This window comes from Phalacrocorax aristotelis, chromosome 2 (assembly GCF_949628215.1).
Source record: "Phalacrocorax aristotelis chromosome 2, bGulAri2.1, whole genome shotgun sequence".
Taxonomy (NCBI): Eukaryota; Metazoa; Chordata; class Aves; order Suliformes; family Phalacrocoracidae; genus Phalacrocorax; species Phalacrocorax aristotelis.
The window spans coordinates 47,600,618-47,618,495 of NC_134277.1; the positions used below are offsets into that span (position 1 = coordinate 47,600,618).

The 17,878-nt window shown below is 37.0% G+C and overlaps 1 protein-coding gene across 1 annotated transcript in view; it reads left to right on the top strand.

Moving 5' to 3' along the window:
• NEK11 (NIMA related kinase 11) overlaps positions 1 to 17,878 on the top strand; it is a 102,442-nt gene that overhangs the window by 16,507 nt on the left and 68,057 nt on the right. Inside the window, exons 3-6 of the mRNA XM_075083381.1 lie at positions 5,684 to 5,849; positions 11,043 to 11,161; positions 17,158 to 17,222; positions 17,702 to 17,828. Coding sequence (XP_074939482.1) covers positions 5,684 to 5,849; positions 11,043 to 11,161; positions 17,158 to 17,222; positions 17,702 to 17,828 — 477 coding nt within the window. The remainder of the gene's footprint in view (positions 1 to 5,683; positions 5,850 to 11,042; positions 11,162 to 17,157; positions 17,223 to 17,701; positions 17,829 to 17,878) is intronic.

Consider the following 17,878-nt stretch of genomic DNA (forward strand, 5'->3'; position numbering starts at 1 on the left):
GCACTTGGCCTTGTTAAACCTCATACAATTGGCCTTGGCTCATTGATCCAGCCTGTCCAGGTCCCTCTTCATAGCCTTCCTACCTTCGAGCAGATCAACACTCCTGCCCAGTTTGATGTCACCTTCAAAAATTAGTTCTCAATGTTTATGAATGTTTGTGAAGATCATGAATAGGCTATTTTGGAGGAGAGTAAAAAACAATCATTGACTATTGGTATGGTTTGCTAATAAATCAATAGTGTTCACGGGAATGACAAAAGAAGCCAAATGTTTGATTTACGAAGTTGTGTAGGAATACTTAGATTTCAAATCTTTTGGTTGATGAGTAAATATATATATAAGTAGGAATAGCAAACAGCACTCATTGCTTGTTTTTCATTGGAAGTATGGTAATCTTGATTTTCCCACGGAAATCAGTGCTCTTAATTTACTGCGAGTGTTTCTTTCCTCAACTAAAACCAAGTATTCATCCTAGGAAGGGCTGATTTGTGTGTGCTGACTGTCTGCATTTCATGTTCTCACCAGTTCCTTCTTTCCCTAACAGAGGAATGAATGTCTTTAAATTATCTGAGTATGCAGATACTGGTGCCCCAAATATAATGGATAAAATGTAAAGAAAGATTCTTTTAAATTTTTATACTAAGCTGTAAACTGCAGGAAAGCCAGTCACTGACACCAGGCAGAGGAACCTGGTAAGATTATTAGTAAGAGGATAGGTTTATGTATGATGGCTAAGGATTAGAGGAAAATTACAATGGAACTAGAAGACGAGCCTAAGTGAGAGAAGTAGATTCCAGGCAATAGGGTGCCATATAAAATCAGTGAAGTATCTTAATTGCAAATAAAAGCTGGATGTGCACATATGGAAATGTGAGGAAACTCTAACACTTGACAGCAGGCAAGTAACTTTATATGAGGAGTACCTCATGTGCACAGTGGAATGTCAAATCAAAGGGAATCTGTAATATCTGAATGTAAATTGTACAGAAAGGACAGTTAAAGTTGGGGACAGGCAGGAATATATATAAAAAAGTAGATTCCAGTAATACATTTCCAGTGTGGAAGCTATCAACACAAATCTAAAATTATTGTATTAATACTACACTGTCATCTGTAACGTGCAAATCTCATCAGCGGTGTGATATTCTAGAAAGCAACTGACAGTGAGAAGCAGTAATGATGGGTGACCTCATCTTGTCTGTATGCAGATGGTGTCCTTGTTACTGAATTTCCTAAACAAACAGTTCTAGTATGGTGGAAGCTGTTGTGCAGACAGGGCTTGTGCATGAGGGCTGTTGCCTGTTCATAATTTTTGTAGTATCATACATTCTCCATTTGCCATTTGATAAATAGTATTTAAGACATCATTAATTAGACAGGCACTCATTTTAGTGTTTATGACCAATTTCATATCCAATTGCAGACGAGGTGATACATTTTTGCAGAGTTGCAGGTGGCCTTTGTACTGAGGAGTTACCAGGGTGAAGAGTTAGTCCTGCAAAGGTCAGAGTGGATAGAAATACAGTACACAGATATGCGTTATGCCGCAACTGTCCATGTCGAATTCAAGATGACTTAGAAATATAAACTAAACAGAACGATAAATTCCCAGCTTTGCACACTGATTACCTGCTAGCAGGTCTTACTAATGTCAGGCTGCAATTAACTGAATGACTGCCTGTGTAAAATTAAGTTTCTATTTAATTAAAACCTTCACATTTTGATCATATATTCCTAGAGCACACCCTCTCTGTGGTAGTTTGACCTATTTCTTCTTGACATGAAAAGAGTTTTATTTTTTTTACTTTGTTATCAGCAAGCGAATGTACCTAGTCAATAATGCATGTTACGGTTAACTCAATAAATGGAGTGTTTTGAGAAAGGCTGCCTTCTTTTAAGAATTGCATCTGATACAATAAACCAAATTACATAATAATAAAGTATGTCATCAACATAAACAAATACCAGATGGGTTGTAAAACATTTAATTTTAGATCAGTGCAAATAGGCTGAGATAAACACTGCTGTGGCATATTGTCAGTCACTAGTAAAGCTCAAAAAGGATTCCCTCTGGGTGTCCATATCCTGGAGGATTCCACCTTTGTGCTTGTTTTTCTCTTGTTTTAAGGCTTGCTCTATTTATCCCCATTTGCTCCACATTATTGCGCTTTCAGACACGGTGTGCTGGCCTGGCTGCGGTTCAAAGCGTGACAGTGCAAGCCAGCAAGGTTTTGCTGATGAGAGCCAGAAGGTGTTCCTGGGGAAGGTCTGTGAGCCTGCAGAGGTGCGGGCGCTGCTAAGGCAGGGCAGCTGCTGTCTGTATTGTGGGGAGTGGGCTTATCTCTCATGTTATTTTCCCACCCTGGAGGGATGGATGCTGTCAGCTGTACCAGACCTGGCTTCCTTCAGGATGGATGTAGAAAGTGCTGGTGCTTTTTACTGCTAAGACGCAAATGCATTCACTGCAAGACTCTTTCAGTTATGGCTAGCTCAAGATCAAGTTCAAAGTGTATTTGGGCTATTAAACTGTAAGGCTAGTGGGTTTTTTTCCACACAGGTAAAAATCTTTTGTTCTGTATTTAAGATACCTGCTAGTGCTTCTGTAACAAAGTTTTCTAGTTTTGTGTTCACTGACATTTTATCTTATCTCTAGGGACATGGTTTAGTGGTGGACTTGGCAGTGTTAGGTTTGCGATTGGACTTGATAATCTTAAAGGTCTTTTCCGACCTAAATGATTCTATGATCTGCTTATGTGTCTGTATTCTAAATTAAGTGGAATTTATAATAATAAATTAATTTAAATTAGTACATCTCTCAGCATTATATCAAAGGGGTAGTTTTAAGTACTGTATTTGGAGGGCATCCACATTTTAGTGGGTTTACCTGTTTTTCTGTATGTGCCAGCTAAATCTATGATTTCTTAGTTCATGCAAACTGTTCTGGACCTTTTAAATCCTGCTTAATACTTGAGCCTCAGTGGCAGAAAATATAAGGGCAGGTTTTAGGAAAAAATCTGACTTTCAGATGGACCTGTATACTCCAGAAGGAATCTTGACAAAATCTTAGGAGAGTCTGTATTTCCCAATATCCATAATCAACATTTGTGTCACACGCTTCAAAAGATTTATTTAAAATACATTGTGTTACCTAGCTGTATGTTTTGAAACTGTTCAATGCATACAGATTTTCAGCATATGATACACAAGCACAATGGCTGAATTACAAGTGGTGATAACTTTTTATTATTAAGCCAACCTTAAAATGCAGGTTGCATCATAGAAACACCTTGTCTCCTTCAAAGTGTAGAGCTGGGTTCTCCTGATTGAGGGGAAGCGCAGTCAGGAATGTTTAGCTAAGAAAAGTTTATTGTTTTCTTATTATTACTAACCTTTTTTTTTTTTTTGATAGTCACAAAGTCTGTCAGCTTATGGATCTATCAGCCTATTTGACATCACCAGGGATGCCAAAACTGAGTTACCTTAGGAGACCTGTAAATCACAGAAAGTGCCCATTTTAGCTGCCTGTTAGGGTAGAAGTTTCTTTTGTGAATACTGAAATGGGGAGGAGTAAATTTAAGTGCTTTTTAAGTGCTTTATATATTGAAAAGTATAGTTAATTTACATAGATGAAATTCTGGCTGAAGACTTTTAGCTTCATTGTTTTTCTTTTAAAGTTATCAGAAAAGAGCCACGTTAGACCTGGAGACTATTCTTCATTTTCTCTGTGAGACTTCTGAGACCCTGACATAACTTCTTTGTCAATACTTTATCAATGTAGAGGTTTTTTAAGTTGTATTTTTAATTTTCAAGTGCTTTTACTGAAGTAGATATCAAAAGCTTTGCAGAAACTATAAAGTCTGTTTGCCATCTTAAACTCGGTAAAATCTGACTTCATCTACATGCAGAAGCAGTACACACAAATACCAGTGGCATGCAGATACGCTTAATCTTGACTGCATCACAAAAGTTTTCTTTCTAGATGCAAACGACTTCCAGTTCTGGATACGAATTAGCATGGTGCTGCAGAAAATCAATGCCATATTTACAAAGGTGCATTTTCCTGATTTGTTCTTCTGAGAATGAATTTTAATAAGAAAAACACTTGTCATCTTGTCTGACAGCTGATGACAGCATCAAAATCACCGAGTGACTAAGATGACAAGCTATCCCTACACATCAACACATCAGGCTTCTATTGCTGTCTTGGGTATACAAGAAACTTGTATTAAGGGGTGTTTAACAAGGATTCATTCTGTTTGTCAGTTCTGTGACGTGATCTATATGAAGGAAGGAATAATGTCCCCATGTCAGCTGAAGATGAGAAGATTGCAGTAGGTATTACCCATCAGAGTAGTATGAAGCTTGTCTGTAGAGATGCAGACAAATCAAATGGCATGGTGTTTTCATGACGCTGCCAGACGGGCATTAGGCGAGTTTATGTAAAAATTCATGCATTGTTAGTCAGAAACCAATGATTGAGGTTTAGGAAGAAATTTTCTGGTGAAGAAATACAGCTTTTTTTTTCCTTAGATCAAGTGGCTTACTGTGGTTTTATCACTGTCACGTTTAACTACTGTGACTTACAACCATTCAGTATTGAACGGGAAATTACTAAAAGCACTGTGAAGATATCTCTTTGGTGTGGAGCTTACCTTCCATGTCTTCAAAAGTTATTGGAAATTCATAACTTTGTTTCAGTAAAATACCATTATACTCTCTAATAGTCTCAAACAGCTTTTTCAGACATAGACCAATGATCCGTTCTTCAGTGGCTGGTAAAGTAGATGGAAACAGCATGCCTTTGTGTGATGTATGCCTTTTTTTAAACATTTCATTAGGAAGATCCCAGCAAAATATGCTTCCTTGTAGTGTTCTGCACTAAGGTTTTTTATCCAGGACAAGTTGACAGTAAACTCCCGAACTCCAGGTACCATATAGAGCTAAGTCTGAACAAAAATTTCCCCTATGGCATGTTCACATGTTGAAGTTGAAGAATATAAAAAATCCCTTTAATTTTTTCAGCTTCAGGGGGTTTAGGGCCTCTAAAACCAAATATTAAACACTGAAATTTACAGTTATTTGAAACATTAGAATTAGGTTTCAGCCATAAATCCATATTAGTACTTTTCACTTAGGTGTTCAGGTGAAGGGCTAGCTGATCTTTAGAAAAAAAATAAGCATCCTGATTTTATCACCAGAAAAACAGTCACAGAAATACTACCTTCTGTATGATTTTTCTCATGCCTCCATGGACAGACTTTGGCAGAAGCAGCAAAACCAAACAGTTCCTTGCTACTCCTTATTTCATGTCTGAAACCAGAGCATATGCTCTGAGTGGGTTTGAAATCACTTAGATTTGTTTTTTTATTTATGTTTATTATTATGCACTAATCCATAGCACTGAAAATATGTCAGGAAGAAAACAGTGCACTAGGGAGTTAGTAGGAAAAATACTTCAAAATAGTACTTAAAAAATGTTGCTTAATCGCTATGGTGACTAGTGTATTTATTTGCATTTTAATGCATTCTCTTTGTTTACCCATACTTGCTTCATCATTTCATGTTGCCAGATACTTGGTTGATGTTATTATTTTGCATTTAAAGAAATTATGGGTTTTTAAGCATTACGTGATTTTCTATTTTGCTATTTTTATTAATATAAAGATTTCTTCTTTTCCTCTAGAAAGGTTCTGAAAAAAATCTCTGTTGGAGACCTAAAGCCTAATGAAACAGTTGAAGCAAATCTGGAAGCGCAGCTACTCTCCAAATTAGACCATCCAGCCATTGTCAAATTTTATGCAAGCTTTGTGGAGCGAGATAGTTTCTGCATTATCACTGAATACTGTGAGGTGAGACTTGTAGATTACTTTGGAGAAATTTGACAGAATGTGTGTGTTGAAATAGGGTCTTAAAAGAAACCTAGCCCAGTTTTCTTTAATGCTTTAGTTTGAACTTTGCTCTTATTTCTTACTTGTGGTATCACCTGCTACTTGTTAGGCATATTTCAAAAAAGCATTGTTACCTGCTCACATGAGCCTCATAGCTCACAAACAAACCGGAGAAGAAATTCTGGAACACAGTTAATTTAATTCAATATAATCAGTGTTAAAAGAAAGACTTACAAACAGACACATTACCAGATCAGTGGGTTAACTCAGACGGGTTTTACCACATATGTATTACTGATAGCTAAGAGAGGATGAAACTGGGAGTACAGGGGCATGGTGTGATGTCTGATGTAAATGAGGAAGGGAAAACCCTCTTGTGATTTGGAGGCGATTACGAGAAGCTCAGTCCTGGTTATATGGATGATGAGCTTGGTAGCAGCATTGGCTTTATGAAGGGGCAAATAGTGTGAGTCAAAAGACCAGAGTTTAGAGAATACAAAAACTATTAAAGCAGGGTATATTAGAGAATAGCTACCAGGTTTTTTTTACTCCAGCATTTGGTTTAAAAATATATTGATGAAATCCACCTTAAGGCTTTAAAGTAAGAATTTATACATTTAAAACCAAATTTTTAAGAGTTTGTATAAAACAAGTGCCTACTTTGTATTAAATATAGATGTGCTATTTTAAAAAATATAATCTGTTATACATACAGTGATCTTTTTATGAAACCGTGAAGCAGACTTTTCAGTTGTGCTCTGTTAGACATTGGAAATGTTTTGGAAGCTGAAGACCTTAGACTACTGGGTTAGCTGTCCACCAGTCAGACTTGTATACTAATCATATTTCTTCACAGCATTGGTGTGAACAATTAAAAAAGAACTATTCCTGCCAGTCATTGCTTCCTTAGAAGCTTTCTTTGATGACAGTTAAATGCCTATTTGTTGCTGGGATTTTTTAAAATTAAATCGGAAGTGTTCAATTCTGTTATGCAGTCTGAATATTTGTTCATGTATTATTTTAACACCCATGCAGAAGCTGTTTGCGTCATTCCCTGAATGTCTGACAGCTGGGGCTTTATGGAAATTTGGTATTGCCAACTCTCTGTGGAAATCTTGGTCTCAGAATGGAAAGAATGTTCTAACTGCCCAGATATTCCTGTGCACTAAGATTCATTTTCTCTCTACCAGTGGTAGAAAGTGACCCAACACCAGATCAGTTAAAACTATAGGAATAAAGGAGTATCTTTCAGCAGCATTATAGAGTTGGACTAGTGGCTTTGGTCCACTGCCTTTTTTTTCTTTTTCTTTTTCATCTGGAATAAAGTTATACCTCAAAAAAAAAAAAAAAAAAAAAAAAGAGCACGACAGCAATCACCACATAATCTCAAGCTGCTGCAGCACGCCTTGGCAATTTTTTTTATTCAGGCAATGTAAACTACCCTGCATGAAGACATTTTGGTGTGGAGTTACCCTGGGATCCAAGAGCCATGTACTCAAATGCATGAGGATGTATTAGAGCAAGGCAAATGCAGGAGGGGGAAATGGATGTGTTGGCAGCTGAATCTTTTCAGTTTTGAGTCTGTTAGGTCAGTCTAGAATGACAGTGGGTCCACTAGGATGTGCTTCTGATTCTTTCTGAAAAGGATGTACAGTGTAGTATCATCACATTTAAGCAAATATGATGTATTTAATTGGACGTTCAGAGAAGGAAAGTACAAAGAAAGGTTTCACATAGTGCTCTGAAGCTTCTTTTCTATTTTAGTGGGAGTATTTCCAGAAGGTATACTTTCATATTTACTAATCTATAACCTGCCTTTTATGTGGTGGGATTTGGATCTTTTAACCTGAAAGATGCCTGTTTAAATTGCACATAAATTGAGAATGAGAAAAATTTATTGTTACCTGATCCTTGTTAGGAAGTCTAGTACATTCAGTTTCTCATGCATAGAGTAATTACCAGATTGGCAGTAATTGGTACTCTTGGGCAGGCTCAAAATAAAGAGCAAACATTAAGTTGGCATGGAAACAGAACTACCGTCTAAGCCTTATTCTGTTTTCTCCAAAATACTGTGGCTTATTCATTAGCCACAGTACTTTGTTCATTCTTGCATGAGTAGCATAGAGCAAGCCTACAGTGCGGCTGCCCTGTGCTATACCTGTCCTGTGAACAAAAGAGAACATTGGTCTCCATTGCTCAGCTTGATTATATTTTATTACAACAGTCTTTTATTATAACTGAATTACAGAATCACAGAATCACAGAATGGTAGGGGTTGGAAGGGACGTCTGGAGATCATCTCATCCAACTCTCAGCCAATTCATTCAAAATTATAGAAAAAAAGCATATGGGTTCTGTTTTGATCTTCTTGTTGAGCTTCTCTGGCAATTTTCCTGAATCAAAATTTTACAGGCAATATAAACATTGTCAGATAAGTCAGATTTCAAACAGAAATGCCTTCATGAAACTTGGATTTAATATTGTAACAAAAATTAGACTTCAATAAAATACCATTTTTACAAAATAGTTACTTTAAAAGTTGCATTGTTTTACTACATCATAAACCGGAATTAGTTGTTCTTTTCGCCAAACAATTATTTCTGTTTCTTCACTGTGATCTCAGCTGTGATGTGAGTGTATATACACTAAGGAAATCTGAGCAAAATTAATAACTAAAACAATCAGTGCCTGTTCACATTATCAGGTCTAGATGCTAAGCTGTTTTAAATAAGTTACTGGTGTATTTGATACTCTTGACATTTAAATAGAAACTGCAGCCTGGAAACTCCCTATGTACTTAATTTATTAAATTCCTTACAAAATTCATTACACTGACCTTCCAAAATGCAAAATTGGGTTAACAAACTTCGTCAGAGTTTCATGGCAGCAGTACTTCAGCAAATCTTTTATGATGCATTTTTTTAGACACAAAATCGAGGTTAAATTAATTGTAGGACATTGAGACCAGTCTTCTCTGCTTTAAGGTAAAAATCCATACAGTTACTTGAAGGCACAGGTAGTACTTTATTCAACTGCTTTTTTTCTCCTTAGACCTTTTGAAGGAAATGCCCCCCAACGTACGAGCATACCCACCAGCCTATCTCTGTAGGTCCTACAATTCTTTTCTTTGCATTTTTCATGGCAATGTGTGATTGTGATAGAGGACACATTGGGACAGGGTGGAACAGTGACTGGAGCCTGCTGCTGTTCATCTATCCTCACCTGGATAGTACATAGTCCCTTGAGGCCAGTAGCCAGCTGACACATGTTTGAACAGACCCTGTGTCTTGGGCTGTTGCTACAGTTGGCTCTGGATGGTTTGGGGCAGCTGTCTGGAAGAGGTGAGTCATTATTTTTGAGGTGTGTGAGTAGGTTCAGCACAGCCCATCTGGTTGCCATGCAGCAGAGTACCCAGCCACACTTTTTTCTTCCTTCCTCCGCTCTGCTGCAAGCAACCAGGGGGAAGCTGTTGAACATTTGGAGTTGCAAAGGGGAAGCAGCTGCTGAGAGCTCTAAGTTCCCAGAAGAGCTTCTCTCTGGGATGCAGCAGTTAGGCAGATGGAGAGCTGAAGCCATATTCCCTTCCCTAATGAATGAGATGATTCAGACATTTCAATTAAAAAAACAAATGCAGGACGTTGTCAGGGAACACAATTTTCATATATGATGAAACATATTTTCTTATTTTTATTGCACTCACTCTTGAATGTTTTAACTTAGAACCTCAGGGACCACAGAAATTACCGTAAATTCATGCCAAAGTACAGGACAGAAATATATGGAACTTCAAGGACAGCACCTGTGTATTTTGTAGAAAAACTATGAAGCAGTGTGGTGTTGGGAAGAGAAAAACAAGAAATGGTGAAGACATAAAATGTTGAGAGTCAACAGTGCAGAGAAGGGAAAGTTTGATGATGGGAAGCGGTGGTACAGGTACAGTTGCACAGGTTAAACTATTTTCTTGTGTATGGCACACAAAACTTATTTTATGCAGACCATATAATGTAAAAGTAATGATTTATGGAGAATAAGCTGTCCCGATATAAGGTACTTAGTCACTAGAGTACAATGAGACTCACAGTCCCTTTGCTCTGGGATTAGTTACCTCAGTACAGTGCTTGCCACTAATGTGTATTATTGTAGACAAAGCCAATTTATTTTATAAACTGGATATACAACCAGCTGACAGCCATCTGTCTATTTTTTTAGCAAAATGAACAGTTTTCATATAAGTCTCCTCAAAAATCTTTCATTATGCTGCTGTTCAACCGATTTTTCCAAATGCCTGATTTTCCAGGTAGTCTTTTTCTGTACATATTTTCTGGTTTATTTTCACTGCCTACTGTGTGTGTCATATTGCTCCATTTCTAGTGTTACTTCAAGATCAATTGTAGTTTTAATGAAGTATTTACAACAACACATGCTACAGATTCTTGAAGCTTTAATTCTGCTTTGTTTCTGGCAAAAATGAGTTTGGAAGAGGGACAAAGTATCATAATTAAAGAGACCGGATTTTAATTCTTAAGAGAACAGCATGGTTTCTTTGATGCTGTCATGGTTATTTCAGCATAATAAATAAGAGTGTCTCTTGACTGTGCAATGTTTGACTTCAGTGGAAACGCTTTTCCCAGATTTATAAACTTATTTGGACCGATCAGGACAGATCCATTTTACTTGGTTTAGGTGCCTACATATTAGCTAGTCGATATAGGCCCTCATCGTAAACCTTTGCGGAAAAACAGCATTTCTACAGCATGATCCATCCCTTCCTAAGGTAGGCAGCTGGATGGCAGACATAATTGCACTATATGGGTGCCGGTTCTTTTGTTTGAGTTTGAGGTGACCAGCTCAGACGTGTATGTCTCAAGTTGGGTGACATGAAGTGGCAACAGTTGAAAACATTGATGATATTTTGTAACACTAAGAGAAAACTGACCTACTTTCCCTGTGCAGCCAGACTGCATGATCTCATTACGATCCGCAGTGTGTATGCTTTTGGAGCTGGGAGAGTTCAGAATTCATGTGCAAGCGTTAATTTTACAGACTACGTGGTAGGGAGCCTGCAGGTCTAAGGAAGCGGAGTCCTGTACTTTGATGAAGAAGACATTTTTAAAACTTACTTTAAATGTACAAATATGTTGTAATATTTTTCAGGGTGGAGATCTAGACTTTAAAATTCAAGAGTACAAAGAATCTGGGAAGATATTCACTCAAAGACAAATAATTGACTGGTTTATGCAGTTGTTACTCGGAGTCAACTATATGCATGAAAGGTACAGTCATTTAATATGAGAGCATTTAGCTTGGGAGGGGAGTGAGTAGACTTACTGACTAGTTACAGATATTTAAACAGAAATGAAACTGTATGGATTGTCTTGTATTGGTATAAAGTCCTGTTCGCCAAACTGCTGTAGTATACGTCATGTGCCTAAAGTGTAATTAATTATCTATCCTGCAAGAACACTGTGTATTATATCTTTTAGCAGCGCAGTGGTACATGTCTTTGAGCATTAGATAAACTTTTTCTGAAAGCCGGGTGAATAATTTAGCACAACAGAAATAGTTCAATATTGTTAGGAGAAAATGGATCAAAAAGTTAAAACAAAGTCAGCTTTTCCAGGACAGTCAACAACGATCTGTTGCAGATATTTAATGTGAAGAATCCAATATATATGCTTGATGTACTCCCACTAAAATCAGCAACGTTACATACATACATTCTTTGAAAGCAGACATTACTTTTAACAGCACATCAAAGAGTAACCTAAAAAATTACTGCAGGTCATCCAGACAGTGATGTGTGGAGATCACACCTCATTTGAACAGGGCTAGATACAGGTGAATACCTACCTGGTCATCTCCATGGATGTAGTTCTTGCCTGCAATGTGATTTAGGCAGGCTGACTTCAATGATTTGAACAGTTCCCTCATTGCCAGTGTACTGGACGTGTGCATGAGCCCTGGTCTGGTCCCCGTCCTGTGTCATCCAGTGCCTGTTACCTTTGAGGCAGGCAGGACTATTTAACAAGATATGAGGGAGACCGAGTGCTGTGCTGAGCCAGGAGCAGAAGGCCCAGCACACTGCCACCCACATTGAGAGCTGGAGGAACGGCTGAGCAAATGGGAATACCAGGCTCCTTCCCTAGCAGCTTTTCAGAAACAGCGAGCCAGTCGAAGTTAACCCAGCTTTCAGCATCTTCTTTCCTCTGTCTCCTCCCTGTTGTTTTTGCCTATTGCAGCTCTGAAATGCACATTCATGAACAAGACAGAGAATCCTTTCTAAAGAGCATTGTAGCCCAAAAGCCCAAGATTTTTCATCCTGCCAAACTGAACTATTTTGACTATTATTCCTACTGAACTTTGAGAGAAATAAGAATACCATTGCTCCAAGGGTTGTCTTAGCAGAGCCTAAGGGTGTTTCTCTGTAATCACCTGCGTGTTTTGGGGACATAGCTAATCTGCCCAGAAAAATGGCCTGAATTATTGATACAGCCAGGAGGGAGAAGGTGTTTATGTTTAAAGAGGAGGTTACACCCAGAATCTGGAGATGACAATTCATTTTTTTTCAAGCTGAATGCAAACTAGAATCCCTGGTCTTCTGTCCTGTGTGAGTACTCAGAAAACAAGATTATTATGCACTGGGTTGAAGGTGAAAACACCAAACTGATGTAGCTGTTTCACAGCAGGACTTGGGCTAAATTTGGTTGCCTGAACTTGAGTTGCATCAAAGCAGTAGGTAGAGATAGTCACCTGTCATCAAGAATAAGCGTTTCTGAGTTGAGCAAGTTAAGTATGTGGGACATTTTGACCTATAGTGATAGATGCCTAATGAGTTTTTACACCTACAGTTTTGACTGTAGAGGGAAAAGGACAGAGTGAATTGCTGTCCAGGATGCAATAGCATTCGGGTTCCTAAATGCCAGTTTATCTGGGGCTTGTAAATGAAGTGCCACCCCCACAGACTGCAGTGATGGGAGCACAATGAAGAGAGCTCTCTTGGGATGCTGTGCTCTTCAGCATCCAACTCAGGCTGAAAGGACAGAGGGAAATGGTAGTAAAAATCCTGACTGTTTAACTAAACTAGCAGCATGTGGAATTTTTTTTCCCTTCTCAAACTCCAATTTAACAATTTATGATTAAAACTTTTGGTAATCTGGGAATTCCCCTTCTGCTAAAATCCTTTCTTTAATGTATGTGTTTTGAGAATGCATTGTGCAGACTGATGCAGAATAATAGCAACATTGGAGTTGGACTAGATGATCATTGTAGGTCCCTTCCAACTGAACTATTCTATTCTACTGTAGGTTATTTGTTTTGCCTTTCATTTTCTGTGTTTCCTTATGCTTCTTTTATCTCTTGTTTTTCTATGCGGCCCTTTTGTCTACTCTTCTATTTTTCTCAACGTCTACTTGTTCTCAAATAAATCTTTAAAAAAAAATCTTACAAACAAACTTTCTTTGGTAAATAGGTATATTAAATTACTGGGTTTCCTTAAAAGTAGTTTATTTCTTCAGTGAAAGCAGCAATTTGATTTTTCCTCTTTGAATCATAGCTATTTAATAGCACCTCTCCAAACACATACAAATGACTTGACAGTTAAATTTTTATTTGGATTTCCTGTATTGTATTATGTGTTGCTTGACTGTATGCACATTAGAAAATTTAATCTTTATATTACTAGTTTGGAGCCAAACAATAGCTTAAATGGAAAAGGTTAGGCTTAAAAGAATTTAAAACTACTTACAGAAATTAATTTGAATTACTGAAACGTGATAAAACCCTCTGTTTATGTATAGAGGAGTCATACATGATTTCTTCTCTACTGATACCAAAAAAAGCTGTAAAATATGTTTGAACTAGGTTCTAATGCAAAGAAAACTTCCCCTAGAATTAGAAACTTGACATGTTCATCACCTGTGGATTGCACATCCTCGTACCATTCCTTAGAAAATCCAGCTGCTGTGGATGGGAGTTTTTATGCCAGAGCAGCAAAAATTATTATTTTTGGGTTTAGACATAGGCTATTTACTTGGTTGTCCTTGCACAGCCTTTGTTGAACTTCTGCAATTTGTGAAACCTATTTTAAAACGGGATTTTTTTCACAGCCAGAGATTGTTTTTCTTTTCTTGTGATAATAAACATTATACAGATTAGACATTCTTGTCTTCTACTTATGCTTCATAAATCCCAAAGTGGGCACAAATATCTTGTGGTTATTCTGCTATCTACTGGCTATTTTGCATAACTGGAAGGATTTTTAAATTTTAAACTTGAAAACTAAATTATCTAGAATTAAATAGATCTGTCATTGATATAACCAGAGAGAGAAGTAAAGGAGTGGCAACACAGTTCAGTAGACTTATCTAGATGGAGATGGTTAGCATGAAACCATCATCTAGTCTCTCTGGCATCCTTGTGGCCCATCGCATATCAGTGCACAGAACTGATCCCATGGCAACCAGGCAGTGAGGCCATTGATTCATTCAACCTCAATTTGAATAAAGCTGACGGTTACACTATCCATCACTTTGCTAATCTTTAGGAACAATATGCCAACACAGAGATTTTTTTTTATAAGGTTACTGCTTATGCAAACAGATCTGTTGCTTTCAACCTACAGGATAGCAGCTTTTGCCTAAGTGCTTCATCTGGATTTCACGTTGTGTAGTACAGGATTCAGACTTACCCAGAACCTCTTCTTCAAATAGTTCTTCAGATAGAGGAAAGAGAAATTAATTGCTGAATATTTCACAGCAGTAAACTACTTCAGTTTCAATCAGCTTCACTTGCTGGTATGTTGTAGATGAAGCTGTATTCAAGGAGGATGCCCACTGCTCGGTGCTTTGTACTGCTTTTTTATGACCATGAGACAGCAAGCGGTTACTCTATTGAACATAGGTATGGGAATATTTATTGCCCAAATTTGAAACTGTCCTTAAGTGTTAATTTCTACCCAAAATATCAATAACCACTTTGCTGACTGTCAAGTTAGATTAAGTTTTTCTGGAATTAAGTTAATTCTTGCTACCTCTATAGGTCTGTCTCTTGCTACAACAAAAAGTCACACTCTTTCTTAAACTAAGTTTACAGTGCAGGCTTAACATTTATTTCTCACTAGAATTAAAGTAGTTGTTTCAGTTAAGCTTTTAGCTTGTAGCTTGTTTATCTTCTGACATATCCTGCCAGAACATAGTAGTTTGCATCGGGAGACATAGTCATGGGAAGTTCCGAAGAATCACCCCAATATTTCTTAGGCATATTGATATATTAAAGCATCTTACAATTATTGGTAATGCAAATAATTTGCATAACATTTTCATCAATGTGTTGCAACTTTATATTAGCAGTACATTCTAATTCAAACTAATGTGACCCAAACATCTTTTCTTTATCACCTTTTCAAATAGTATCCTTCTGAAAGCTTTCTGAATAGTTTTTATAGGTCAAGATACCTGCTATTCAAGTCACTGATATCCAGGAAACTTTTAGGTTCAAACAGTCCGTAGTTATAGTTCTACAAAGTAAAAAAAGCCAAAAAGGTTAAAACCTACCAACACTCAACAACAATATGCAAGAAAAATCTAACTCAGTGAAGTCAAGTTCTTGCAAAGACTCCGTGTGATGAAAGGTAAGGAAAGGCTGTGAATCTAAATTAGCAGAAAATTTTTTATATAAAACTGTGTCTATATAGGCTTATGATATAATAATGAATTTCACCTTAGCTTCATTTCCTTACTGATGTAATGTATGATGAGTGTACATGTATTGCTCAAGAAAGTTGCCAAATAGAGAACAAATTATTTATAAACATCAGTGGAGGTGTACTGAATAAAACTTTTATTTTTCCCAGTGTGCAAACCTTTCTCTATGAGCATTACTTTCAGGACAAAAACTGGAAACGTCGCCATAAGAAGCATAAAGAACTCTTTTTTGTGGGACATAAAAATGTTTTCTTTTCATGCTCCATCTATGTGCATACTAAAACATCCTCTGGCAGTTATTATTCACATTTTTTTCCCATTTGGGAGCTGAGTATATTGAATTTAATAATTCTTTTATCTTCTTGCAAAAATTATTTTCAAATGAGCTGTGGACTAAATTGCTTGTTTAAATTATGCTGTAGAATATATATTTTCTATTCTTAATATGGAAACTGTTTTGGAAATTATGTCAGTATCTCAATGCATAAGACTCTAATAATTCAATAAAATTTGAGATAATACTTGAGGATTGCTCAAGAATAGTTAAAATCTATTACTATATTTGTTTTTCCTGCCCACATCTGAAGAATCTTAGAACCTTGGTTCTTTTCTTTATCTGTTCTAAATGGCTGAACAACCACTGTATTTGTATTAGCAAATACAGTTTCTGTAGTCAGTATGTACCAAAATCTATTCTAATCTCCTCCTGAGCAGACCTGATAATTAATACTGTGTGTTATGAGGCTATAAGGAATTTTAAAATTGATGAGCTCTAGTTTAGATGAGATTGTAGGGAACTCTTTTGGAAGAGTTATTAACAAGAAATAATTGAGAACATGTTTTGTATACTGTAGAGATATTTTATTTTCCTAAGGGGATGGAGAATAATTGTCACACATTAAGATTTCAGGAAATTGAGAAGATGCTGTTTGTCCCCACATGGTGTGTAGCTTATGATGTTGCTTCAGTCTTTGATGGAAAAATAAATCTGTAAAAGCTAGTTGTTCTTTTGCTTTTGATCTCTGTCTTTGTAAAGTTCTTTTATCTTCTGCAGCATTCCTGTAAAAATTTGAACTATTAGCCTAGTCTATATACATATTTGTTTTTCAAGTAATACGTTTTCTCTGAAGGAGAGTTCCCTGAGCTTTGAGAATGCCTTATTGCTGTTTTTCTCATCTCTTATTCTATTGTGAGACATCTCATTCTTCTGGCAGAAAATAAGATGTAATACTTTTAAGAAGAGCCAGATAGGAGGACTTGCCTCTCTCCCTTCGTCTGCACCTCATGTGAAGCCTGTATCTGTATTCTCAAGCTGGGATCCCTGGGTGCATTTTTGTTATCCTGGCTGCTTAGGCTCTCATCCTGCATGTGGGTGTCTGTGAATACACCTCTGTGTTTATATGAAGCTCCTTAATGCCATCATCTGTGCATTGTCACTTACAGGGTTAGAGAGTAGGAGTGGTGGGCTGGCCTTCCTAACAAGGTATGAAGAGAAATACTTGAGATACTTGATATGTGACTGTGAATGGTTCAAGTTGGATGAAGTTGAATTTCCTTTTATATTCCAGGCGAATACTTCACAGAGATTTGAAAGCCAAGAATATATTTTTGAAAAATAATCTTCTTAAAATTGGTGAGATTTCTGTACTTTTTAAGGATTTATTTTAGTGTGTTAGAACAGTCCAGCAGACATTTTGTCAATAAGAAGATTTAAATAAAGTAATGTCTGATACAGCATTTTGATTTGTGGTCAAACATTTATTTGACAGTGAGACACAGGAATAGGGGCCTGGAGAAGCAATGAACTATTTAGCGTTGAGGGTGCTCCAAGCTTGACTGGACCTGGACCTGAGCAGCCTCATTTTGAAGTTGGCCTTGCTTTGAGCCAGGGGTTTGAAACAGAGGACCTTGTGAGGCCTCTTCAAACCTACATCCTTCTATAAGTCTATGATTTTCTAGTGTGTTTATTTTGAAGAATTACTGGAAATTGTTTTTTCCATATTTTAAAATTCTGGCAATTTTTTTTTTTTCATGTACAGTCATTGTGTCAGGTTTAACAATAAACCCACAGAGTCTGTGTGAATAGATTATTGTTTCTGCTGTTACTTTTAGGAGATTTTGGAGTTTCTCGTCTTTTGATGGGTTCATGTGATCTGGCAACTACATTTACTGGGACACCATACTACATGAGTCCAGAGGCACTGAAGCACCAGGGATATAACACAAAATCTGACATTTGGTGAGTAGTCAGCATACTATTTCTGTTGGACTAGGCATTTATTTTCTAGG